The sequence below is a fragment of the Octopus sinensis genome, linkage group LG30 (assembly GCF_006345805.1).
Source record: "Octopus sinensis linkage group LG30, ASM634580v1, whole genome shotgun sequence".
NCBI classification, from domain to species: domain Eukaryota; kingdom Metazoa; phylum Mollusca; class Cephalopoda; order Octopoda; family Octopodidae; genus Octopus; species Octopus sinensis.
Genome location: NC_043026.1, coordinates 9,200,749 through 9,228,533, shown reverse-complemented (window position 1 = coordinate 9,228,533; position 27,785 = coordinate 9,200,749). Strand labels below are relative to the sequence as shown.

General features: G+C 39.7%; 2 protein-coding genes, 1 long non-coding RNA gene and 1 pseudogene across 4 annotated transcripts in view; all 4 read left to right on the top strand.

Moving 5' to 3' along the window:
• Positions 1 to 13,194, top strand: part of LOC115226795 — a 71,624-nt pseudogene extending 58,430 nt beyond the window's left edge.
• The window catches only part of LOC115226701 (zinc finger protein 665-like), a 35,358-nt gene extending 10,731 nt beyond the window's left edge, over positions 1 to 24,627 (top strand). Inside the window, exons 2-3 of one of the 2 annotated variants that reach the window (XM_036515266.1) lie at positions 690 to 1,447; positions 24,456 to 24,627. In XM_036515266.1, the coding sequence (XP_036371159.1) occupies positions 690 to 1,447; positions 24,456 to 24,527 (830 nt within the window). In that variant the 3' untranslated portion in view covers positions 24,528 to 24,627. Of the gene's footprint in view, positions 1 to 689; positions 2,282 to 24,455 lie in introns of those variants that run through there. The other variant, XM_036515267.1, reaches the window with a different exon arrangement.
• LOC118768546 (zinc finger protein 724-like) lies at positions 9,437 to 13,395 on the top strand. The gene is made up of 2 exons (XM_036515310.1): positions 9,437 to 9,681; positions 12,072 to 13,395. Exon 2 carries the CDS (start codon positions 12,427 to 12,429, stop codon positions 13,261 to 13,263), a length of 837 nt encoding a protein of 278 aa, XP_036371203.1. The 5' UTR covers positions 9,437 to 9,681; positions 12,072 to 12,426; the 3' UTR covers positions 13,264 to 13,395.
• Positions 24,628 to 24,749: 122 nt separating the features above from the next.
• Positions 24,750 to 26,228, top strand: LOC118768566. Its single transcript, XR_005004376.1, has 2 exons — positions 24,750 to 25,532; positions 26,006 to 26,228. It is a non-coding gene; the product is annotated as an uncharacterized LOC118768566 (long non-coding RNA).
• Positions 26,229 to 27,785: the final 1,557 nt, after the last annotated feature.

Genomic DNA, 27,785 nt, shown 5'->3' with positions numbered 1-27,785 from the left:
GCTTCAAACAGGATTTTGTGATGTAAATATTAATAAATTAGAAAGTTCTGTTGTTCAGTTAAATGTTTATTTCTAGAGTTTATCTTTATGGAAATGTTGAATCTGTATTTTTTTAAGTAGCCTCCATATCTTACACTGTTGTTTCTTTATTATTTCAGAATATCAGATGACATTGGCATAACTGAAGATACATTCTCATTATTTATCAGCTTTTTAAAGACCAAAATGGAAATATTGTACAGAACAGATATATAAGATTGTTTCTATAAATCTGTGGTGGAATTCCTCTGATATATTTACTCTGAAATGTGTTATTAGCAAACCTTCTGGACATCACTGGCTGGAGTGTCTACAAGATGAGCCTGTTTGCAGATTGAATGTGGATAAATTTAGTTGTTTTGTGACAAAGGTAACAGTGGCCAGAAATACAACAGTTGAAATATTTGTAAACAAAAGACTATAGAAGCAAAAAGAATAAAAAAAGAAGGTATATTGTGAAGTTGAAGGAAAAATAATGGAAAAGAGTGAGAAAGTGAAGGAACAGATTTTACCAGAAGTTAGCAAAAAAGAGAGACAAAAATTGTCACATGACTGTGATGTGTGTAAAAAGTCTTTCTCAAGTAAATGTAACTTAAATAGTCACAAACGTATTCATACAGGAGAGAAGCCATTTCACTGTGAAATCTGTGGTAAATCATTCTCTCAAAGTGGCAGCTTAGCTAAACATAAACGTATTCATACAGGAGAGAAGCCATATTCCTGTAATATCTGTGGCAAATTATTTTCTGATAACAGTGCTCTAACTCAACATAAACGTATTCATACAGGAGAGTCACCATATCATTGTAGTGTCTGTGGTACAAGATTCTCTGACCAAAGTGTTTTAAATAATCACCAGCATTGTCATACAGGAGAGAAGCCATTTCAATGTGACATCTGTGGTAAATCATTCTCTCATAGAAGTGCTTTAACTAATCACAAGCGTATTCATACAGGAAAGAAGCCATATTCCTGTAATATCTGTGGTAAATTATTTCCTGGTAAAAGTGCTCTAACTTATCATAAACGTATTCATACAGGAGAGTCACCATATCCTTGTGATATCTGTGGTAAATCATTCACCATGAGTTCTAACTTAACTGGACACAGACGTATTCATACAGGAGAAACACCATATTCTTGTGATATCTGTGGTAAATTATTCTCTGAAAATATTTATTTGACTTTACACAAACGTATTCATACAGGAGAGACACTATTTCACTGTGAAATCTGTGGTAAATCATTCTCTCAAAGTGGCAACTTAGCTAAACATAAACGTATTCATACAGGAGAGACACCATATTCTTGTGATGTCTGTAATAAATCTTTCTCTACCAGTAGTAACCTAATGACCCATAAACGTATTCATACAGGAGAGACACCATATTCTTGTGATATCTGTGGAAGGTCATTTACTCAACATAGCAGCTTAACTTCTCACAAATGTGTTCATAAGGGGAAGAAGCAATCCCACTAATATTTAAACTAAATCATAATCTCTAAGGGGTTACTGAAACCCTTTACCATGTACGTTATTCTGTCGAATGCGATGTTTATATATTCACATTATTTTCAATTTGCCATCCAAAGGTTTAGTAAAATTCTATCAATTAGAAAAAAGATATTTAATTTTAATTCTCAAATTTTTATCAATTTTTGCGTGATATTAAAGGGACACTACTCATATATGAACTTAGGCGCACACACACAGACACAGGAGACAAAAGACAATACAAAGAGTTTTCAAATTGAGTAAACAGGAGTAGTTGTGTGGTAAGTAGCTTGCTTACCTTTGTCGGAGACGGACGTGTTTGTTTTTGGCAGAGAGTTCTTGCTGCTTGATGTCACGTCTTTCGTCGTGAAATATTGAACTTTGAGGCTCGACTACAGGTAGGCGTTTGTCGTATATTTTGAGGGTTTAGTGGAGTTTGTTGCCCTGTATTTAATATTTTTTGGTGAGTAATAGACTCCAATCTGCTCCAGACATTTGCCTGCCTGTGGCCGCCTATAAAGACTCACTTTGCAGTGAGAATTGTGTTTTCGAGGAGGCATAGCCCCTCCGCAAAAATTAATTTCTTTGCGAAAATTATCTTCGTGTCTGTGGATTACCAAGGCAGGAAGGACTGTTTTGCAAGGTGGACGTGAGTGTTTTGGCTCTGGACAATTACAAGAAAAAAGAACAAAAACAGAGAAGGTTGTCGAGGCCAGTGATTTTGTTTTATCTGAGCTGGGTGTAATTTGTTATATTGTTATTTTTGTTAACAAATTTCGCTGCTGCTGTTTTGTGAATTTAGTGGGAATATTTTGGATTCATTAAAAAAAAAAAAAAGCAGTGGAGGGACGTATCCTCGCCCGAATGATTAGAACCTGGTACAGTTACCGTTGGCTGTAGCCAGTATTGTGTTTGGATTTCTTTTACCAATTACGGGTAAAGACGATTCATACCAAGGAACCTATGTACATTTGGCCAGGAGTACCTTTTCGGGCCGAAAATTAATTTATTTCTTTGCCTGGATTTGAACTCTCTTCTTCAAAGCTTTCGTTTATTTTAAAAGAATAAAAGAACTCTTTTTTGAACTGTTATTTTTTATTTTATTTCTTCCCTTCTTTTTTTGTGTCTTGTTTTATTTTCTTACATTTTGAACTGTAATTGAACTTTGTGTTGAAATGGCAAAGGAATTTCTTGTGTGGGACTTGACAGCTCCCAAAAAATGGTTAAAAGAGCTTGAAAGGAAGACGGTGGTGTTGAGGACTTACTCAAAGTCAATGACTGAAACAAGTAAAAGAGTAAGGAGTATATAATTGCCATTAGTGTTCTGATAAATAAAACAGAAGCCTGTGTATGAAACTGGTCTTTTTCCTACTTCAGTTATTTCATTTTTCTCTTATAAAATACACACATACAGGAGGGGTAAACTATACATATAATAATACTTTGAATGGGGCTCTCAAGAAAGAATAAAAGCAATTACCCAATTAATGACAGGTATTACTACGAGTAGTATATATACATATACACACACAAAGGAACCATCTGAACGTGGCCGCTGCCAGCGCAGCCCGTCTGTCCTCCGTGCAGGTTGCACGTAAAAAGCACCATCCGATTGTAGCTGTTGCCAGCATCGTTTGGCCTCCGTGCCAGTGGCACGTGAAAGCAACCACTACACTAACGGAGTGGTTGGCATTAGGAAGGGCATCCAGCTGTAGAAACTTTGTCAGATCAGACTGGGCCTAGTGCAGCCTTCTGGTTTCCCAGACCCCAGTTGAACCGTCAGAAATTTTAACAAACTCGATCTGGAATAGTGGAAGTTGTATCACAGTTGAAATTCTGTAGCATTGGTTATGAGTTTTGCTGGCGAGTTAACTGTGGCTGGTCTAGTTTGTGTGCCTGGAGTTACCTTTATATAAAAGAATGACAAGAAGAACCAGGTAAATTGAAGGCAACTATTATTTATTACAACTCTTTATAAAAATACATGGCAAATTTCTTACAAATTGTGAAGTAACAGGTTTGGCAAGTTTTAACAAACTCTATCTGGAACAGTGGGAGTTGTATCACAGTTGAAATTCTGTAGCATCTTCATGGCTTGGTTCTGTTTGTTGGGCAGCATCTGTTGTTGAGATCTGTCCGTTGCTGTAGAGGAAGTACAAGTTTACCAGGCCAGAGAGAGAGAGAGATCAGGATGAAGACAGAAACGGGTGTGCCGCCACAAAGGAGATACATGGTTACCCAGCCCGAGGGAAAAGCAGGAGAAGGTGATAGAGGGTGGGAGACAACACGATGGATATAGTGGCTAAATGATGGGCGTATTCACTAGGGAGGGGATCAGAACATAAATGGGGATTTGAGTAAAGGAAGAAAGAGATATAGATGGTGGCAAGTGCCAGGGCACAACCTTGGGGTTTAAACGTCATAATATAAGGGACAGGATACTGCAAAGGCGGTATTTCGCCTGCCGTTGGGCTCTGAGTTCAAATTCCGCCGAGGTCCATTAAATAAGTACCAGTTATGCACTGGGGTCGATGTAATCGACTTAATCCGTTTGTCCCCTCTGTGTTTAGCCCCTTGTGGGGAGTAAAGGAATAGGATACTGCAAAGGAAGCATGATTAGAGTGTAGGGTGTGTTGAGTGATGACAACCTGGGTATTATATAGGGTCAGGGGGCTACCGGATAGCAATGATACAGAGGAACAGCACCATGAGGACAGGATTGGGGGAGTGAGAGGTAGGCATAGTGTATGGAAGGAATGTGAAAAAGAGATGTAGATTGGTTTGTGGGGGCAGGGTGTGTAAAAAGTTTTCTTGTTACATGTGGGTGGAAGACATAGGTTGAGGGCAAGCCAGTAGTAGCAATAATACAGTAAGACAGGGAATGGGGGTGGAACATACAGGTCAGGACTAGCGGAGAGCAATGCTACAGTGAGACAGGGCAGGACTGTATTTAAAATATCCGATCGTGGCCGTTTGCCAGCCTCGTCTGGCACCTGTGCAGGTGGCACCGTAAAAAGCACCCACTACACTCACAGACAGGTTGGCATTAGGAAGGGCATCCAGCTGTAGAAACACTGCCAGATCAGACAACTTGGTGCATCTAGTGTCCCACTCTTTAGAATTTAAACCAGCCATATCTGGCCCAAATATTCTACCTATTTTATGATCAAACTAGTCAGAGTCGGCTTCTTACACCTACCCTACAATGTCATTGTGAAAATACACAATCATATCATCAAAATTTGAAAGCTGTGGGTTAATGCAGGACAAATTGAAAATTATGTGAATAAATAACCCTCACATCGACAGAATAATCTGCATGGTAAAGGGTTCAGTCACCCCCTTACAGATTATGATTTAGCACAAATATCAGTGGGATTGCTTGATGAACACGTTTGTGAGAAGTTAAGTTGCCACGTTGAGTGAATGACCTTCCACAGATATCACAAGGATATGGCTTCTCTTGTATGGATACGTTTGTGAGAAGTTAAGCTGCCATGTTGAGTGAATGACCTACCACAGATATCACAAGAATATGGTGTCTCTCCTGTATGAATACGTTTGTGAGAAATGGAAGCACTTTGGTCAGAGAATGATTTACCACAGATATCACAGTGATATGGTGTCTCTCCTGTATGAATACGTTTATGAGTAGTTAGGCTGCCACTTTCAGAGAATGATTACCACAGATTCACCCTTTTGCCCAGATGTCGCATCACTGATTGACTGATCATGATTAGATTTTGCACTGACATGATACCCAGCTTCGCTCCTGTTATGAATACGTTCTGTGAGCAGTAGCAGGTAAGTTCCCACTTACTTTGAGAGAATGATTTTTTTTGAATGATGTACCACAGACATCACAGTGATAGGGCTTCTCTCCTGTATGAATACGTTATGTGTAGTTAGGTTACTACTAGAGAGAAAGATTTGCCACAGAATGTCGCAGTAAGTAGTAATACAGCTTCTCTCCTGTATGAATACGTTTGTGAGCATTTAAACTCCCACTTGAGAGAATGATGTACCACAGATGTCACAAGAATGTGGTGTCTCTCCTGTATGAATACGTCTGTGTTTAGTTTATGTTACTACAGGAAGAGAAAGATTTGCCACAGATGTTGCACTGATATGGCTTCTCTCATGTATGAATACGTTTATGAGTAGTTGGTTCCTACTGGCAGAGAAAGATTTGCCACAGATGTTGCATGATATAGCTTCTCTCCTGTATGGAAAAGTTTGTGTTTAGCTAAGTTCCCATTTGAGTGAATGATTTACCACAGATATCACAAGAATACGGTGTCTCTCCGTATGAATACGCTTGTGAGAATTAAATCACTTCGGTCAGAGAAATGATTACCACAGACATCACAACGATAAGGCTTCTCTCCAGTATGAATACGTTTGTGTTTAGTCAAGTTATTATTTGAGAGAATGATTAGTTACCACAGGTGTCACAGTGAAATGGTTTCTCCCTGTATGAATACGCTGTGCATATTCAAGCGACCCTTTTGAGAGAATGATTTACCACAGTTGTCACAATGAAATGGCTTCTCTACCGTATGAATACGTTGGGCTTATACAAGTTACCTTTTCAGAGAAGGACTTTTTAACACATCACAGTCATGTGACAATTTTTGTTTCCCTTTTTCTTCTGGAAAAGTCAGATCCTTTAGTTTCTAACATATATAATATATATATATTATATATATATATAGATAATATATGTTTTCTTCTTTGTACTTCTATAGTCTTTTGTTTGCAAGTATTTCGACTGCTGTATTTCTGTCCACTGTTACCTTTGTCCCAAAACTCGTTAGTAAATTTTACCAAGTTTAATTGCAAAGAGACACATCTTGTAGACACTCCAGCCAGTGATGTCCAGAAGATTTGCTAATAACACATTTCAGAGTAAATATATCAGAGGAATCCACCACAGATTTGTAGAAACAATCTTATATTCTGTTCTGTACAATATTTTCATTTTGGTCTTTAAAAGATGATAAATAATGAGAATGTATCTTCTTAGTTATGCCAATGTCATCTGATATTCTGAAATAATAAAGAAACAACAGTGTAAGATAAGAGGCTACTGAAAAAATACAGATTCAACGTTTCCATAAAGATAAACTCTAGAAATAAACATTTACCTGAACAACAGAACTTTTTTAATTTATTAAAATTACATCAGAAAATCTTGTGTGAAGTTAACATATTTCTAAATTCCAGTTACACATTCTTACTGCACAACATTCATATGTGTGTGTGTGTGTGTATATATATATATATATATATATATATATATATCACGTAAAAAGCACCATCCGGGCATGGCTGTTTGCCAGACTCGTCTGGCACGTAAAAAGCACCCACTACACTCTCGGAGTGGTTGGCGTTAGGAAGGGCATCCAGCCGTAGAAACTTTACCATATCAGACTGGCCTGGTGCAGCCTTCTGGCTTCCCAGACCCAGTTGAACCGTCCAACCCATGCTAGCATGGAAAACGGATGCTCTAAACGATGATGATGATGTGATATTGTGAAAATTGATGAATAGGGGACTTATAGACCTCTTGTTTAAATGCCTACAAAAAGTACATCAGCTAAAGCAAATGCCTTCCCTAAATGCATTGAAACCATTATAACAGAATCACTGTTCAGGAAATTATCGTCGTTCAAAGACAACAAAATAATAATAATAATTCGTTCGTTTATTGGCCACAAGGGCTAACAAAAATCAATTAAAACATAAAGGGACAAAAACACAGGACGAAAGTTACAAAGGGTTTTGTCCGTAAACTATGTAGAAAACGAAAATGATGAAAAAAAAAAAAAAAACTGTGCTAACGACCGGGGGGGGGGGACATTCGGAAAATGTACAAGATCGATTTTTCCGTCATAAGTTAGGGTAAAAGGGATTGCGAGGATGATCCGGTTCTTGACTGAAGAAGGCTTCCAATGACCCGTCCGTGTTTTTTGTATCGTCTATTTGGATGTTTTGCGTCTTGTCCCATTTTGTATTTTATATATATATATATATATATATATATATATATTTCTGTTTTTTTTTTTACGGAATCCCACTTGGTTCTTGGAGAAATCCGATCTGAAAAAACTTTTTTCGAAAAATCGCATTTTCAAAATTTCATTTACCACCAGCCCCTTCACTTTTCACTTGAAAAAAAAAACAAAAAAAAAAACATATTTTTGCCCTTAAAAACGATGGAGAAGAAACCTTTTCGGTAACAAAAAATAAAATTGTAAATATTTTCAAAGGAAAAAGTTGTGATTTAAGGGGAGATTTGGCTGTTGTTTCTAGCAGATCCTAAGACAACCCTCCTAGTTTCACTTTCCCATCTTTGAAGTTTTTCTCTCATAAAACACATTTATGATTTTTTTTCAACCCTATTCTTCGCCCCTGGTTGCTTCTGTTTACGATTTAAAATATCGGTGAGGTCTGAGGCCGTTTCTGGCATTTATCCACAGTGAAAACACAAGAAACGTGGGAAAAATGATGGAAAGTGTAGAAGGTAGCCGCCATAGCTAGAAATAGCAGCCAAATGTCGCACAATCAAAGGACATCTGAGACAGGAAGTATTTAGAAATTAAATAGTTTAATACTTACGGAAATGGTTTAAAAAAGGATGGTGTTGTTGTTAGAAGTGCGTCAGGTGGGTGAGAAATGTATTATAAATGTGTTTGGGAGTGAATTGAGAGAAATTCCGACTGAAATCAAGTTTGTTAAAATGAAGAATTAGGCGGAAAATACGCTTAGTGCGCATGCGTATGAAATACTGGTTTTTCTTCTTTTTTCTTTTGTTTTTTAAAGATTTGGTAGAAAACCAGAAATTTCGGGGAGGGTCAAGTGTCAGTCGATTTCATGGACCCGAGTAGTCAACTGGTATTTATTTTATTGAACCCAGCAGAAAAAAAAAAGTGAAAGGCAAAGTTTATGGATCTTTTCTGTTTGAACGGCAGTTTTTAACATAATTTTAGGTAACTAAAAAGTTTTAAACTTCGTATACTGGTAGAATGTGTACATAAAAACATCTTTTCCTGTTGGCTTCATTGAGAAAATTGTGTAGTTTGTAAGATATTCGTCTTTATTTCAAGCATTTCGGCAATTTCAACCAATCACTCACGTCTATTGAGGTAAAAAAACATTCTGTGCCGGTATGAATATGTCCCTTGTTTAAGAAACAGATTGGGGATCTTTTCTGTTGAACGGCAGTTTTAACATAATTTCTAGGTAACTAAAAAGTTTTAAACTTCGTATACTGGTAGAATGGGTTACATAAAACATATTTTCCTGTTTGGCTTCATTGAGAAAATTGTGTAGTTTGTAAGAATTTCGTCTTTAATTTCAAGCATTTCGGCAATTTCAACCAATCACTCACGTCTATTGAGGTAAAAAAACATTCTGTGCCGTATGAATATGTCCCTTGTTTAAGAAACAGATTGGGGATCTTTTCTGTTTGAACGGCAGTTTTTAACATAATTTCTAGGTAACTAAAAAGTTTTAAACTTCGTATACTGGTAGAATGTGTTACATAAAAACATCTTTTCCTCTTGGCTTTATTGAGAAAATTCTGTAGTTTGTAAGATATTTGTAAGATATTTTCTTCAACGGCCGTTTTTCTACAGATACAGTAAATAGGTGTTCTACGAAAACGCGATAGTTGCCAAAATCGTATTCTATATCGATGATATCAGAATCCGAAAAACATTTTTGGGACCCCCGCCCCCCCAAAAAAAAACACCAGACATCGGTGGGGTGCACGTGTTGTGCCTACATCGATATTTATGTATATATGCGTAAATTACGACGAGGTCGACTTTGCCTTTAATATCTTTGCTGGGGCGGGACACAATAAAATAAATACTAGTTGTCTACAGAGGTCAAGGTAAGCGACTTAGGCCCCCCCCCCAACACCTCCGCCGATATTGCTGGCGTTGTGCCAAAATTTGAAACCAATATTTCATACGCATGCGCACTAAACGTACGTACGCCCCCATTCATTACGTTACGACAAACATTTGAAGTCTGGTGCCAGAATTTCTCTCAATTCACTCCTAAACACATTTGTAATAGATTTCTCAACCACCTGACGCACTTCCAACAACAACACCATCCTTTATAAAGACATTTCCGTAAGTATTAAACAACGAAAACATTTAATCTTTTAATACTTTGGTGTCTCAGATGTCCTTTGATCTGTTCCACATTTGGCTGCTATTTCTAGCTATGGCGGCAACCTCCTACACGCTCCATCGTTTCTTCTTTAAGTTGTTTGTTTGTGTGTTTAGGTGGAGGAGAAATGTTCTTAAAATAAACTCCAACCACAGAAATGCTGAGAATCCATGCTTTATTATAATTTATCGAACCCTTGTTTCTTGATATAAGGTAAGGGACATAATTAGTAAGCGGGGGCAAAATGAGTATTTTCCCGTTCTCCTAATTTGTTTGGATTTATGATTTTGTGAGTATTGCTACATTATATTTTAGGACTGGGGATGGCGGCGAGCTGGCAGAAGGGTTAACACCCCGGGCGAAATGCGTGGGCGTATTTCGTCTGCCGTTACGTTCTGAGTTTTAAATTCCGGCGGGGTCGATAAATAAAGTACCAGTTACGCACTGGGGTCGATGTAATCGACTTAATACCTATGTCTGTCCTTGTTTCTTCCTCTGTGTTTAGCCCCTTGTGGGCAGTAAAAAAATAGATATTTCGTCTGCCGTTGCGTGGCGTCGTATTCGTCTGCCGGTACGTTCTGAGTTTAAATTCCGGCGGGTGAGTAATAAAGTTACAGTTACGCACTGGGGTCGATGTAATCGACTTAATACCTATGTCTGTCCTTGTTTCTTTCCCTCTGTGTTTAGCCCCTTGTGGGCAGTAAAAAAAAGATGATATTTCGTCTTCCGTTACGTTCTGAGTTCAAATTTCCGCCGTGGTCGACTTTGCCTTTCATTCTCCTTTCGGGGTCGATATAATCGACTTAATCCGTTTTTCTGTCCTTGTTGTCCCCTCTGTGTCTAGCCCCTTGTGGTGAGTAAAGAAATATATATTTAGGACTGGGAATTTGTCCTTATAGTAGTTGGAGTTGCAGGTCCTTTTTATTTTCAAGAAATTTTCCCTCAACTCTCAACCCGATAATAATCGAGGTTACTAATAAATTATCTGGATGATGTTCGGTGTTTAACCATCAATATTCTTCTCTCTCTTAGATTCCAGATCAATTTTTACCCCCCCCCCGTTTAGTGTCTAATTTGGTAATTTTCAATTATCAAATATCATGACTAAGATGGGGCAAAATGAGTAATGACTACTTTCAATAATCTCTTGTCAGTGGATGGAAGCACTCCGTCGGTTACGACGATGAGCACTCCAGAAACTCGTGTACCCTTAACGTAGTTCTCGGGGATATTCACAGAGAGTGACAAGGCCGGCCCTTTGAAATACAGGTACAACAGGAAGTAAGAGTGAGAGAAAGTTGTGGTGAAAGAGTACAGCAGGGATCACCACCATCCCCTGCCGGGGCCTCGTGGAGCTTTTTGGTGTTTTCGCTCAATAAACACTCACAACGCCCGGTCTGGGAATTGAAACCGCAATCCTACGACCGCGAGTCCGCTGCCCTAACCACGAAGAGATCTTGAAGAAACTGTTGATGATATTTTATGTTGATTTTTTTTCCCCCATTTATTCGATATTCATTAATTTCACATCATTTGCAATTTTTCTCTGATTCTCTTTCATTTGAATTCGATACTTAATAGCTTTTTGCATTTCTGATCTTTAAGATGTCGAAGGATAGAATTTGATGTGTTTGAGTCTTTGTTTTCAAATATAATTCTGGATAATTTGAGAGAGACAATTTCACCTTTTCTTGCCTCTGCCAAATTTCTCTTTCTACACACTCAAAGAGAACAATGATAATTTCCTGAAATACTGATTCTGTTATAATGTTTTCAATGCATTCAGGGAAGGCCATTTGCTTAGCTGATAAACTTTTTGTAATCATTCGTGGAATCTCCTCGTGGGGCAAAATGAGTAATGACTATTTCCAGTAAATTTTTCTCTTTATGGAGTTAAAGAGAAGAAATTGTGAGCTGTTAGGTATTTGTGTGTGGGTGGGTGTGTTGTCCTCCCAACTATTCAACACTTGACAAACAGTGTTGGTGTGTTTATGTCCCCATAAACCTGTGGTTTGGCAAAAGTGGCTGATAGAATAAGTGCTAAGCTCAAAAAATAAGTCCTAGCATTGATTCTATTGACTGAAGCCTTTAAAGTTGGTGCTCCAGCATGACCACAGTCAAAACAACTGAAACCAGTAAAAAAGTGTGTGTGTGTATTTATGAATGTGGAGCTGGAGTTTAGAAATATGTTAGCTTCAAACAGGATTTTGTGATGTCAATATTAATAAATTAGAAAGTTCTGTTGTTCAGTTAAATGTTTATTTCTAGAGTTTATCTTTATGGAAATGTTGAATCTGTATTTTTTAAAGTAGCCTCTATATCTTACACTGTTGTTTCTTTATTGTTTCAGAATATCAGATGACATTGGCATAACTGAAGATACATTCTCATTATTTATCATCTTTTAAAGACCAAAATGAAAATATTGTACAGAACAGATATATAAGATTGTTTCTATAAATCTGTGGTGGAATTCCTCTGATATATTTACTCTGAATTGTGTTATTAGCAAACCTTCTGGACATCACTGGCTGGAGTGTCTACAAGATGTGTCTGTTTGCAGATTGAACGTGGATAAATTTAGTTGTTTTGTGACAAAGGTAACAGTGGCCAGAAATACAACAGTTGAAATATTTGTAAACAAAAGACTACAGAAGCAAAAAGAATAAAAAAAGAAGGTATATTGTGAAGTTGAAGGAAAAATAATGGAAAAGAGTGAGAAAGTGAAGGAACAGATTTTACCAGAAGATAGCAAAAAAGAGAGACAAAAATTGTCACATGACTGTGATGTGTGTAAAAAGTCTTTCTCAAGTAAAGGTAACTTAAATAAGCACAAACGTATTCATACAGGAGAGAAGCCATTTCACTGTGAAATCTGTGGTAAATCATTCTCTGACCGAAATCATTTAAATTCTCACATACGTGTTCATACTGGAGAGAAGCCATTTCACTGTGAAATCTGTGGTAAATCATTCTCTCAAAGAAGTGCTTTAACTAAACACAAACTTCTTCATACAGGAGAGACATCATATTCCTGTAATATCTGTGGTAAATCATTTTCTGGTAAAAGTGCTCTAACTTATCATAAACGTCTTCATATAGGAGAGAAGTCATTTCAGTGTGATATTTGTGGTAAATCATTCTCTCAAAGAAGTGCTTTAACTAATCACAAACCTATTCATACAGGAAAGAAGCCATATTCCTGTAATATCTGTGGTAAATTATTTCCTGGTAAAAGTGCTCTAACTTATCATAAACGTATTCATACAGGAGAGTCACACTATCATTGTGATATCTGTGGTAAATCATTCACCGTGAGTTCTAACTTAACTGGACACAGACGTTTTCATACAGGAGAAACACCATATTCTTGTGATGTCTGTAATAAATCTTTCTCTACCAGTAGTAACCTAATGACCCATAAACGTATCCATACAGGAGAGAAGCTATATCCTTGTGATATCTGTGGTAGGTCATTCACTCAACATAGCAGCTTAACTTCTCACAAATGTGTTCATAAGGGGAAGAAGCAATCCCACTAATATTTGCGCTAAATCATAATCTCTAAGGGGTTACTGAAACCCTTTACCATGCAGGTTATTCTGTCGAATGTGATGTTTATTTATTCACATTATTTTCAATTTGCCATCCAAAGGTTTAGTAAAATTCTATCAATTAGAAAAAGATATTTAATTTTAATTCTCAAATTTTTATCAATTTTTGCGTGATATAAATGGACACTATCATATATGAACTTAGGCGCACACACACAGACACAGGAGACAAAAGACAATACAAAGAGTTTTCAAATTGAGTAAACAGGAGTAGTTGTGTGGTAAGTAGCTTGGTTATCTTTGGCGGAGAGTTCTTGGTGCTTGATGTCACATCTTTCGTTGTGAAATATTGAACTTTGAGGCTCCACTACAGGTAGGCGTTTGTCGTATTTTTTGAGGGCTTAGTGAAGTTTGTTGCCCTGTATTTAATATTTTTTGGTGAGTAATAGACTCCAGTCTGCTCCAGACATTTTCCTGCCTGTGGCCGCCTTTACAGACTCATTTTGCAGTGAGAATTGTGTTTGCGAGGAGGCGTAGCCCCTCCGCAAAAATTAATGTGTTTTGAAATTGTCTTTGTGTTTTCCACCGGATTTACCACGGAGTACCATGGATTCTTTTTGCAAGGTGTTTTACCAGCTGGACATTTGGCCTGGAGTACCTTTTTTGGCCTAAAAAAGAGAAAAGAGAAAAAAGAAAAAATTTAATTCCTTTGTCTGGATTTGAACTCTCTTCTTCGAGCTCTCATTTATTTTTAGAAAAAGAACTTTTTTGACCTGCTATTTCTAATTTTGTTTCTTCCCTTCTGTTGTATTTTTCATTCTCCTTTTTGTGTCTATTTTTATTTCTTTATACTTCGAACTGTTATTGAACTTTGTGTTACCATGGCAAAGGAATTTACGGTGTGGGAATTGACACCTCCCAAAAAGTACTTAAAAGAGCTGGAGGAGGAGGCTGTGGTGTTGAGGACTTACTCGAAGTCGCTCCACACCACAGCCGTCTTCCCGAAGGCCACCATACTGAACGAGCTGGCGGATTACATGCCAGCCCTTAAATTTATCGCACGGGGAGTGAAATACGCAACGGTCTGGTTGCTGTTTGACTCCCCAAAAGAAGCTTGCGATTTTGCAAGCCAGCCCCTTGAGGGCAAAGAAGTGTTGTTTCTCCCAAATCACAAGGGAGAAAAATTATTGAGAGCCTGGATCTGCGGCTTACCACCCGGCGTTGAACCCGAGTGGATAGAGGATTCTATCCGCTGGGGTCTGGATGGTAGCAGTTCCAAGCTGCTGAATGTAAAAGTGTTGCCTGGGGCTGATTGGGAAGGGGCAAAAGCTGTGTTGACCCTGTGGACCCAATCAGCCAAAAGTCTGGTTTTCCCAGATTTCTTGAGGATGGCCGTGTCCAGGTATCCGGTGATGCTTGAGGGACGCCCCCCCCCCCCAGGTGTCACCTGTGCCTGGAGACCGGCCACATTAAGAAGAACTGCCCCAAGGACCAAAGTAGGATGCTAGAGCAGTTGATGTTGGAGCCTCTTCCTGTCCCCTCAAAGGAGGGAGAGAAACAGAACGAGGAAGCAGTAACTTCCTCAACGAGAAAAAGAAAAGTGGGAAACAATGGTGACCCACCAAAAGACCCGGAAGCTGTGAGAGAAAAAGAGGATCCGTTGTGTGCAACACCGGAACCTAAACCTCCCGCGGCCCAAGGAAAAAAGAAAAGAAACGGGACGCCGCAGGCGGATTTTGACACACAGACGGCCTCTCCCGAGCCTCCTCAGGTAGATGAACCGTCGGAGGTCAATTATGTGGTCCTCTTCCACAAGGGAGGGACCATGGAGAACAAGATAAGGAAAATGAAATGGAGAGGCCAATGGAAGGGTCTCCGGTCCTGCACAGAGGACCCTAAGTGGCCTTCGCAGGTAGCTGCGGAGCTCCTATTGGAAAATGATCTGTGCAGGATCGCGAATACCTTTACATTTCTACTTGTGCGGCCTGGTTGGAAGCGGGTGAGTGTTTCAAGGAAGCAAGAGCGCTGGTCGGCCGGGTAACTGAAACCTGTGGATGCTGTGCATCATATTGAAAAAGAGGTTCATTGCCTCTTGTGACATTTGTAAAATTTTGAACATTTTTGAACTTATTGAAAAAAAGGACATTGTCTTAGAGAAGCAGGGGTCGGCGGGCGCTTTCGTCTTCTCCCATCACCATCTTTGTTCCATCACCATCGTTCATTAATGTCTATGTCCAGCCCACGAGTTCTTGCTGCTTGATGTCACGTCTTTCGTCGTGAAATATTGAACTTTGAGGCTCGACTACAGGTAGACGTTTGTCGTATTTTTTGAGGGCTTAGTGGAGTTTGTTGCCCTGTATTTAATATTTTTTGGTGAGTAATAGACTCCAGTCTGCTCCAGACATTTTCCTGCCTGTGGCCGCCTATAAAGACTCACTTTGCAGTGAGAATTGTGTTTTCGAGGAGGCGTAGCCCCTCTGCAAAGATTAATTTCTTTGCGAAAATTATCTTTGTGTCTGTGGATTACCAAGGATTACCAAGGCAGGAAGGACTGTTTTTGCAAGGTGGACGTGAGTGTTTTGGCTCTGGCCAATTACAAGAAAAAAGAACAAAAACAGAGAAGGTTGTCGAGGCAAGTGATTGTGTTTTATCTGAGCTGGGTGTAATTTGTTATATTATTATTTTTTGTTAACAAATTTCGCCTGCTGTTTTGTGAATTTAGTGTGAATATTTTGGATTCATTAAAAAAAAAAAAACAGTGGAGGGACGTATCCTCGCCCGAATGATTAGAACCTGTTACAGTTACCGTTGGCTGTAGCCAGTATTGTGTTTGGATTTCTTTTACCAATTACGGGTAAAGACGATTCATACCAAGGAACCTATGTACATTTGGCCAGGAGAACCTTTTCAGCCGAAAATTAATTTATTTCTTTGCCTGGATTTGAACTCTCTTCTTCAAAGCTTTCGTTTATTTTAAAAAATAAAAGAACTCTTTTTTGAACTGTTATTTTTTATTTTATTTCTTCCCTTCTTTTTTTGTGTCTTGTTTTATTTTCTTACATTTTGAACTGTAATTGAACTTTGTGTTGAAATGGCAAAGGAATTTCTTGTGTGGGACTTGACAGCTCCCAAAAAATGGTTAAAAGAGCTTGAAAGGAAGACGGTGGTGTTGAGGACTTACTCAAAGTCACTGACTGAAACAAGTAAAAGAGTAAAGAGTATATAATTGCCATTAGTGTTTTGATAAATAAAACAGAAGCCTGTGTATGAAACTGGTCTTTTTCCTACTTCAGTTATTTCATTTTTCTCTTATAAAATACACACATACAGGAGGGGTAAACTATACATATAATAATACTCTGAATGTGGCTCTCAAGAAAGAATAAAAGCAATTACCCAATTAATGACAGGTATTACTACGAGTAGTTTATAGACATATACACAGACAAAGGAACCATCCGAATGTGGCCGCTGCCAGCGCAGCCCGTCTGTCCTCCGTGCAGGTTGCACGTAAAAAGCACCATCCGATCATGGCTGTTGCCAGCCTCGCCTGGCCCCCATGCGGTGGCACATAAAAAGCAACCATGACACTCACGGAGTGGTTGGCATTAGGAAGGGCATCCAGCCATAGAAACTTTGTCAGATCAGACTGGGCCTAGTGCAGCCTTCTGGCTTCCCAGACCCCAGTTGAACCATCAGAAATTTTAACGAACTCTATCTGGAACAGTGGAAGTTGTATCACAGTTGAAATTCTGTAGCATTGGTTATGAGTTTTGCTGGCGAGTTAACTGTGGCTGGTCTAGTTTGTGTGCCTGGAGTTACCTTTATATAAAAGAATGACAAGAAGAACCAGGTAAATTCAATGCAACTATTATTTATTACAACCCCTTATAAAAATACATGGCAAATGTCTTACATATTGTGAAGTAACAGGTTTGGCAAGTTTTAACGAACTCTATCTGGAACAGTGGGAGTTGTATCATAGTTGAAATTCTGTAGCATCTTCATGGTTTGGTTCTGTGTGTTGGGCAGCATCTGTTGTTGTGATCTGTCCGTTGCTGTAGAGGAAGTACAAGTTTACCAGGCCAGAGAGAGAGAGAGAGAGAGAGAGATGTGGAATGAAGACAGAAACGGGTGTGCTGCCGCAAAGGAGATACATGGTTACCCAGCCTGAGGGAAATGCAGGAGAAGGAGATAGAGGGTGGGAGACAACACGATGGAGATAGTGGCAAAATGATGGGCGTATTCACTAGGGAGGGGATTAGAGCATAGATGAGGATGGTTGAGTAAGGGAAGAAAGAGATATAGATGGTGGCAAGGGCCAGGGCATACCCTTGAGGTTTAAACGTCATAATATAAGGGACAGGATACTGCAAAGGTGGTGAGCTGGCAGAAACGTTAGGCTCTGAGTTCAAATTCCGCTGAGGTCGACTTTGCTTTTCATCCTTTCGGGGTCGATTAAATAAGTACCAGTTATGCACTGGGGTCGATGTAATTGACTTAATCCCTTTGTCTGTCCTTGTTTGTCTCCCCTCTGTGTTTAGCCCCTTGTGGGTAATAAAGGAATAGGATACTGCAAAGGAAGCATGATTAGAGTGTAGGGGGCGTTGAGTGATGACAAGCTGGGTATTATATAGGGTCAGGGCGCTACCGATAGCAATGATAAAGAGGAACAGCACCATGAGGACAGGATTGGGGGAGTGAGAGGTAGGCATAGTGTATGGAAGGAATGTGAAGAAGAGATGTAGATTGGTTTGTTGGGGGTAGGGTGTGTAAAAAGTTTTCTTGTTACATGTGGGTGGAAGACATAGGTTGAGGGAGATGTACTCTACTCTTTTACTCGTTTCAGTCATTTGACTATGGCCATCCTGGAGCGCCGCCTTTTTGTCGAGCAAATCGACCCCGGGACTTATTCTTTGTAAGCCCAGTACTTATTCTATCAGTCTCTTTTGCCGAACCGCTAAGTAACGGGGATGTAAACACACCAGCATCGGTTGTCAAGCAATGCTAGGGGGACAAACACAGACACAAACGCATACACACACACACATATATATATATATATATACACATATACGACAGGCTTCTTTCAGTTACCATCTACCAAATCCACTCACAAGGCATTGGTTGGCCCGGGGCTATAGCAGAAGACACTTGCCCCAGATGCCATGCAGTGGGACTGAACCTGGAACCATGTGGTTGGTTAGCAAGCTACTTACCACACAGCCACTCCTGCGCCTATGTGTGACTATCAACGTGACAATTCATGAGAAAAATAACCATTTTAAATTCCTAAATTGGTGGTAGTGCTGCAGGCATTCTCCATGGCAAAAACCAGGCTGTTCATCAGGGAATTGCTGGATTTGTCAAAGTTCATTCTATGCCAGAACAGAAAAGGAAAAAAGGTGACACACTGTCTAACTATAAATGTATTCACACAGGAGATGTGGTTCAAGTGTGTGTGGTAACTGCCTCCCAATCAGGGTTTTATGTCGCCACAGCTAAGACAATTTTCCTGTGGGATATTTTTTAATAAAGGCAATTTTTCTCAGATCGCAAAATTTTGTTTTCCATGAGTTTTGTTACAAAAGTGCCAAAACCTATTTCTTTACTACCCACAAGGGGCTACATACAGAGGGGACAGACAACGGATTAAGTCGATTATATCGACCCCAGTGCGTAACTGGTACTTACTTAAGCGACCACAAAAGGCAAAGTCGACCTCGGCAGAATTTGAACTCAGAACTAAGCGGCAGACGAAATACCTATTTCTTTACTACCCACAAGGGGCTAAACACAGAGGGGACAAACAAGGACAGACAAACGGATTAAGTCGATTATATCGACCCCCAGTGCGTAACTGGTACTTATTTAATTGACCCTGAAAGGACGAAAGGCAAAGTCGACCTCGGCGGAATTTGAACTCAGAACGTAGCGGCTGACGAAATACCTATTTCTTTACTACCCACAAGGGGCTAAACACAGAAGGGACAAACAAAGGGATTAAGTTGATTATATCAACCCCAGTGCGTAACTGGTACTTATTTAATCGACCCCGAAGGGACGAAAGGCAAAGTCAACCTCAGCGGAATTTGAACTCGGAACTTAGCGGCAGACGAAATACCGCTAAGCATTTTGCCGGCGTGCTAACGATTCTGCCAGTTCACTAAGTGTCAAAACCAATTAGCATAAATGTGTGGTAAAAACCCTGCTCCCAAATACATTGTTCTGGGGTCAGTCCCACTGCATGGCACCTTGGTCAAATGTCTTCTTATATAGTCTGAGGTTGACCCAAACCTTGTCGATTTGGTATATGAAATTTGAAAGAAGCTATTGTTTGTATATACTCACACCTAGACACACACACACAAAAGAATTACAGTATTAGCGGTTTAACAAAACAGACTGATAGAATAAGTGCTAAGCTTTCAAAGAATAAATTCTGGAATTGACTTGTTCTACTAAAGGCGGTGCTCCAGCATGACCACTGTCAAAAATGACAAACAAGTGAATGAATAAAAGTGATACCAGTGCCGGTGGCACATAAGAGAACCATCCGAACGTGACCGTTGCCAGCACCGCCCCAATTGGCCTCCGTGCCAGTGGCACGTAAAAAGCACCATCCGATCGTGGCTGTTTGCCAGCCTCATCTGGCATCTGTGCCGGTAGTACGTAAAAAGAACCATCCGATCGTGGCCGTTTGCCAGCCTCGTCTGGCACCTGTGCCGGTGGCACGTATAAAGCACCATCTGATCGTGGCTGTTTGCCAGCCCTGTCTGGCCTCCGTGCCGGTGGCACGTAAAAAGCACCATCCGATCGTGGCCGTTTGCCAGCCTCGTCTGGCACCTGTGCCGGTGGTACGTAAAAAGCACCATCCGATCGTGGCCGTTTGCCAGCCTCGTCTGGCACCTGTGCCGGTGGTACGTAAAAAGCACCATCCGAACGTGGCCATTTGCCAGCCTCATCTGGCACCTGTGCCGGTGGTACGTAAAAAGTACCATCCGATCGTGGCCGTTTGCCAGACTCATCTGGCACCTGTGTCGGTGGCACGTAAAAAGCACCATCCGATCGTGGCCGTTTGCCAGCCTCGTCTGGCACCTGTGCCGGTGGTACGTAAAAAGCACCATCCGATCGTGGCCGTTTGCCAGCCTCGTCTGGCACCTGTGCCGGTGGTACGTAAAAAGCACCATCCGATCGTGGCCGTTTGCCAGCCTCGTCTGACATCTGTGCCGGTGGTACGTAAAAAGCACCCACTACACTCACGGAGTGGTTGACGTTAGGAAGGGCATTCAGCCGTAGAAACACTGCCAGATCAGACTGGAGCCTGGTGCAGCCTTCTGGCTTCCCAGACCCCAGTTGAACCGTCCAACCCATGCTAGCATGGAAAATGGACGTTAAACGATGATGATGATGGTGTATATACATAGGTGCAAGAGTGGCTATGTGGTAAATAATTTGCTTCTCAACCTCATGGTTCTAGGTTCAATCCCACTATATGACACTGGGCAAGTGTCTTCTACCATAGGGTATTCTTTCGATATTAGTCCCGTTTACATCATGTGTATTTGTTTACATTTGAAGAACATCGTCACTTTCCGTAAAATTTGTATTTTTTTATATATAGGCGCAGGAGTGGCTGTGTGGTAAGTAGCTTGCTAACCAACCACATGGTTGCGGGTTCAGTCCCACTGCGTGGCATCTTGGGCAAGTGTTGTCTACTATAGCCCCGGGCCGACCAATGCCTTGTGAGTGGATTTAGTAGACGGAAACTGAAAGAAGCCCGTCGTATATATACATATATATATATATAGGCGCAGGTGTGGCTGTGTGGTAAGTAGCTTGCTAACCAACCACATGGTTCTGGGTTCAGTCCCACTGCGTGGCATCTTGGGCAAGTGTCTTCTGCTATAGCCCCGGGCTGACCAATGCCTTGTGAGTGGATTTAGTAGACGGAAACTGAAAGAAGCCTGTCGTATGTATGTATATATATATGTGTGTGTGTATGTGTGTTATTTCCCTTACAAACCAGAGCAACGCCGGGCGATACTGCTAGTATATATATATATATATATATATATATATATATATATATATATATATATATATACATATATATACGACGGGCTTCTTTCAGTTTCCGTCTACCAAATCCACTCGCAAGGCTTTGGTCGGCCCGAGGCTATAGCAGAAGACAAAACGACTTTTTCACAGTCGTAATCTACAGCATCTGAAGCGAATTTGTTGAAAATTTCATTAGAAAATATCCTTTTTTTTCTGGAATTCGACAACTGAGGTCCATGGAATCAAATTACGCACCACCCCTCTGCCAAAATTGCTGGCCTAGTGCCAAAATTTGAAACCAATATTTCACCCCCCCAAAATTGCTGGCCTTGTGCTAAAATTTGAAGCCAGTATTTTATACGCATGCGCACGAAACGTACTTCCGTCTCCATTCATTACGTCTTGACACACGTGTCTGGTTCCAGAATTTCTCTCAATTCACTCCCAAACACATTTATAATAGATTTCTCAACCACCTGAAGCACTCATAACAACGACAACACCATCCTTTGTAAAAACATTTTCGTGAGTATTAAACAATAAAAACATTTAATCTTTTAATAATTCGTATCTCAGATGTCCTTTGATCTGTTCCACATTTGGCTGCTATTTCTAGCTATGGCGGGAACCTCCTACACGCTCCATCGTTTCTTCTTTAAGTTTGTTTGTTGTGTGTTTTAGTTGAGGAAATGTTCTTAAAATAAACTCCAACCACAGAAATGCTGAGAATCCAATGCTTTATTATAATTTATCGAATGCTTGTTTCCCGATAATAGGATGGGGACGAAATTAGTAAGCGGGGCAAAATGAGTAATTTCCTATTTCTCCCAACGTGTTCGTAATTGTTATACTGTGTTGTTCGTTCCTTCCCGAGCCATGCCTTGCTCATAAGGGCCGGTTTCCCTGGCGTATAGGTTCCCCACCTGGACTGGACGCCAGTCCGTCGCAGGTGAGCTGCAAGATGCATGAGGAAAGAGTGAGAGAAAGTTGTGGCGAAAGAGTCAGCAGAAGTTTCACCATTACCTTCTGCCGGAGCCGAGGTGTTTTCGCTCATAAACACACACATCGTTCGGTCTCTGATTCGAACCCGCGATCCGTCGACCGCTAGTCCGCTGCTCTAACCACTAGGCCATGTGCCTCCCCAATTGTTATACTGTGGGTATTGCTACATTATGTTTAGGACTGAAAATAGGTTGCAGGTCCATTTTTTTATTTTCAAGAAAATTTTCCCCAACTTTCAACCCGATTGTAATTGAGATTGCAGATTAAAATATCGATTTTGGCAATCTTTCGTTTCATAGAAAAAAAGCACCTTTTTGATGTAAATAATTTTTGGTGGGAAAGAAGAGCAAGTCTTCTTCTATCATACTCTCAATTTTGGTCAACTTGCGCTGCAGGGTCTCAGAGGAGATAGTGTTAGTTGAAGGCTACCAAACCTGCCATACACAGACAACTTCAACTTTACATATATATATATAAATGTGAATGTGTAGCTGGAGTTTACAAACACATTAGCTACACACAAGATTTTCTCATGTCAATTTTAATAAATTAAAAAGTTCTGTTGTTCAGGTAAATGTTTATTTCTAGAACTTACCTTTATGGAAATGTTGAATCTGTATTTTTTTAAGTAGCCTCTATATCTTACACTGTTGTTTCTTTATTATTTCAGAATATCAGATGACATTGGCATAACTGAAGATACATTCTCATTATTTATCATCTTTTAACCCTTTAGTGTTCAGATTATTCTGTCAAATGTGATGTTTATTTATCTAAAATGGTTTGAATTAATCCTGGATTATCTTGTAGTTTAGAGATTTCAGTGATGTGATTTTTTAGTTTTAGAATGACATGGTAGGGCTGGGGTGAGAGGCGAGATCTGGTCAGTTTCAATATAAAACAGGTTAAATATTTTGGCCGGATATGGCCGGTTTGAATGCTAAAGGGTTAAAGACCAAAATGAAAATATTGTACAGAACAGATATATAAGATTGTTTCTATAAATCTATGGCAGAATTCCTCTGATATATTTACTCTGAAATGTGTTATTAGTAAACCTTCTGGACATCACTGGCCAGAGTGTCTACAAGATGTGTCTCTTGGATAAATTCACTAAAGAGTTTTGAGACAAAAGTAACAATGGACTGAAATACAGTAAATGAAATATTTGTAAAAAAAAACAAAAAAAACTCTAGAAGCAGAAAAGAAGAAAATATATATATATATATATATATATATATATATATATATATTGTGATTTTCGAAGAAAAATAATGGAAAAGAGTGGGAAATTAAAGGAACTGATTTTTCCAGAAGAAAAAGGGAAACAAAAATTGTCACATGACTGTGATGTGTGTAAAAAGTCCTTCTCTCAAAAGGCTTACTTAAATAAGCACAAACTTATTCATACAGTAGAGAAACCATTTCACTGTGACATCTGTGGTAAATCATTCTCTCAAAAACTTCATGTAACTAAACACAAGCGTATTCATACAGTGGAGAAGCCATTTCACTGTGACATCTGTGGTAAATCATTCTTTCAAAAACATAACTTGACTAGACACAAACGTCTGCATACAGGGGAGAAGCCATATCCCTGTGATGTCTGTAGTATGTCATTCTCCAACCGAAGTGCCTTAAATTATCACAAGTGTGTTCATACAGGAGAGAAGCCATTTCACTGTGACATTTGTGGTAAATCATTCTTTCAGAAAGGTAGCTTGACTTCACACAAACGTCTTCATACAGGAGAGAAGCCTTATCACTGTGATGTCTGTGGTACATCATTCTCTGACCAAAGTATCTTAACTACTCACATACGCGTTCATACAGGAGAGAAGCCATTTCACTGTAACATCTGTGGTAAATCATTCTCTCAAAGTAGTGTTTTAACTACTCACATACGTGTTCATACAGGGGAGAAGCCATATCACTGCAACATCTGTGGCAAGTCTTTCTCTAAAAGTATTACCCTAACTAAACACAAATGCATTCATACAGGGCAGAAACCATTTGACTGTGACATCTGTGGTAAATCATTTTCTCGAAATTATAACTTGACTGTACACAAACGTATTCATACTGGGGAGAAGCCTTGTCACTGTGATGTCTGTGGTAAATCATTCTGCCAAAGTGACAGCTTAGCTACTCACAAACGTTTCCATATAGGAGAGAAGCCATATGACTGATATCTGTGGTGAATCATTTCCTATAAGTACTTAATTAGTCACTGACATATCTATACAGGAGAGAAACCAGATCATTGTGGAGTCTGTAGTAAATCATTCTCTTCAGCCAGTCTCTTCACTACACACAAACGTATTCATACAGGGAAGAATCCATTCCACTGTGATGTTTGTGGTAAATCATTCTCTCAAAAATGTGACTTATCTAGACACAAACGTATTCATACAGGAGAGAAGCCTTATCACTGTGATGTCTGTGGCCAAACGTGACCATAAAGCAGAGAAGCCATATTACTGTGATATCTGTGTTAAATCATTCCCTGTGAGTTGTAATTTATCTAAACTCAGACATCTCCATACAGGTGAGAAGCGATATCACTGTGATGTCTGTGACAAATTGTTTTCCTGAAGTATATAAGTTGACAAACGTATTCATACTGGAGAGAAGCCATATTCTTGTGTAAATCATTCTCTCAAGGTAGCCACTTTGCTTCTCACAAACGTTTCCATACAGGTGAGAAGCCTTATCACTGTGATACCTGTGGTAAATTGTTCTCCTGACGTTGTTGCTTAACTATACACAAACGTATTCACATTATTTTGAATTCGTCGGGCATTATCTGACAGCTTTCAAATTTGAATGGAGTGTTTATTTTTAGAATGACATTGTCGGGTAGGCATAAGAGGCCAAGTCTGGCTAGTTTGATTAAAAAATAAGTAGAGAATTTGGGCCGGATATGGCTGATTTAAATTCTAAAAGATTAACACAGGAAATACCAATATTTCTTAGTGCAAGGACCATGGCAATCATTTTTGATTGCCAATGAAAATTTTTATGTAATAGAATTTATTTTAAATATAAACAAATGCAGTGAATAAAGGATTTGAAAATGCATTCTTTTAGCATTTATTTGCATGCAAAAATTATATATCTATACACATGAAATGATGCTCATGATTGCACCATTCAATACAGTTGTAGAAATTAAAAAGTAATAAGCAGAATTGGTGATAAATGACCCCTCGGCATTTGTAGTGTTCACTAAATGTGTATCTATTCATATAGATGTGTGACTATCAATGTGACAATTCATAAGAACAATAAGCATTTTGAGCTCCTCCTAAATTGGTGATAGTGTTCTGGGCTTTCTCCATGGCAGTAACCAAGCTACTCATCAGGGAATTGATGTAATTGTGGAAGTTCCTTCTATGACAAAAAAGTAAATAAATAAGGGACACTTTCTACAACTGTATATTCACACAGGAATGGAGAAAGAACTGTGTGTGGTAACAACTTCCCACCTCTATAGTTTGTAAAATAACTTACCTGTGCGATATGCTTTTTAAAAACATGAGCTCCTCCTAAAATGGTAGTGTTGTGGGCTTTCTCCATAAAAATATATATCTATGCACATATACTTGATATGATGTTCATGATAGCACATTCAATACAGTTGTAGAAATTAAAATGTAATAAGCAGAATTGGTGATAAATGACCGCTCGGTACTTCTGGTGTTAACTAAATGTGTATCTATTCATATAGATGTATGACTATCAATGTGACAATTCATAAGAACAATAAGCATTTTGAGCTCCTCCTAAATTGGTGATAGTGTTGTGGGCTTTCTCCATGGCAATAACCAAGCTACTCATCAGGGAATTGCTGTAATTGTCAAAGCTCCTTTTAGGCCAAAGAAAGAAAAGGGGCACTCTTTAACTATAAATGTATTCGCACAGGAGAGGAAGTAGAGCAGTGTGTGATAACAACCTCCCAACTCTATAGTTTATGTCACCACATCTCAGGTAACTTACCTGTGGGATACTTTTTTTAATGAAAGCAATTTCTTCCAGATTTTGAATTTGTTTTGCATGAATTTTGTTATGAAAGGTGTGGCTGTGTGGTAAGAAGCTTGCTTCCCCACTGCATGGATCTGGGTTCAATCCCACTGCATGGCAGCTTGGGCAAGTGTCTTCTACTATAGCCTTGGGTCGACCAAAGCGTGGTGAGTGGATTTGGAACGCAGAAACTGAAAGAAGCTCATCTGTGTGTGTGCGTGTATATATATCATCATCATCATTTAGCTTCCGCTTTCCATGCTAGCATGGGTTGGACGGTTCAGCTGGGGTCTGTGAAGCTGGAAGGCTTCATCAGGCCCAGTCAGATCTGGCAGTGTTTCTACGGCTGGATGCCCTTCCTAACGCGAACCACTCCGTGAGTGTAGTGGGTGCTTTTTACATGCCACCTGCACAAGTGCCAGACAGAGCTGGCAAACGGCCATGAACGGATGGTGCTTTTACGTGTCACCAGCACGGGGCCCAGGCGAGGCTGGCAACGGACACGAACGGATGGTGCTTTTACGTACCACCGACACGGGGGCCAGACAGAGCTGGCAAACAGCCACGAACGGATGGTGCTTTTACGTGCCACCGACACGGGGGCCAGACAGAGCTGGCAAACGGCCACGAACGGAGGGTGCTTTTACGTGTCATATATATATATATATATATATATATGTATGTATATATATTTGTGTGTGTGTCTGTGTTTTGACCCCTACTATCGCTTGACAACGAATGCTGATGGGTTTATGTCACTGTAACCTAGCAGTTCAGCAAAGAGACTGATGGAATAAGTACCAGGCTTCACAGAAACCTAAGTTCAGGGGTTGATTCATTCAACTAAAAGTTCTTCAAGGTGGTGCCCCAGCATGGCCACAGCCAAATGACTGAAACAAGTACAAAATAAAAGATACCGACACAAACATACACGAAACACTGGCCATTGTTAGATGATTCAAGATTATTAAGAGCGACTGGTTGAGGTTAATGTATATGTGTGTATCATATAAATAATATATATATAGATATATATATGCATATATACATACATATATGTACATACTTACATCTATACTCTTTTACTTGTTTCAGTCATTTGACTGGCCATGCTGGAGCACCGCCTTTAGCCGAGCAAATCGACCCAGGGAATTATTCTTTTGTAAGCCCAGTACTTATTCTATCGGTCTCTTTTTGCCGAACCGCCAAGTTACGGGGACGTAAACACACCAGCATCGGTTGTCAAGCAATGCTAGGGAGACAAACACAGACACAAACATACACACACATACATATATACGACAGGCTTCTTTCAGTTTCCGTCTACTAAATCCACTCACAAGGAATTGGTTGGCCCAGGGCTATAGCAGAAGACACTTTCCCAAGATGCCACGTAGTGGGACTGAACCCGGAACCATGTGGTT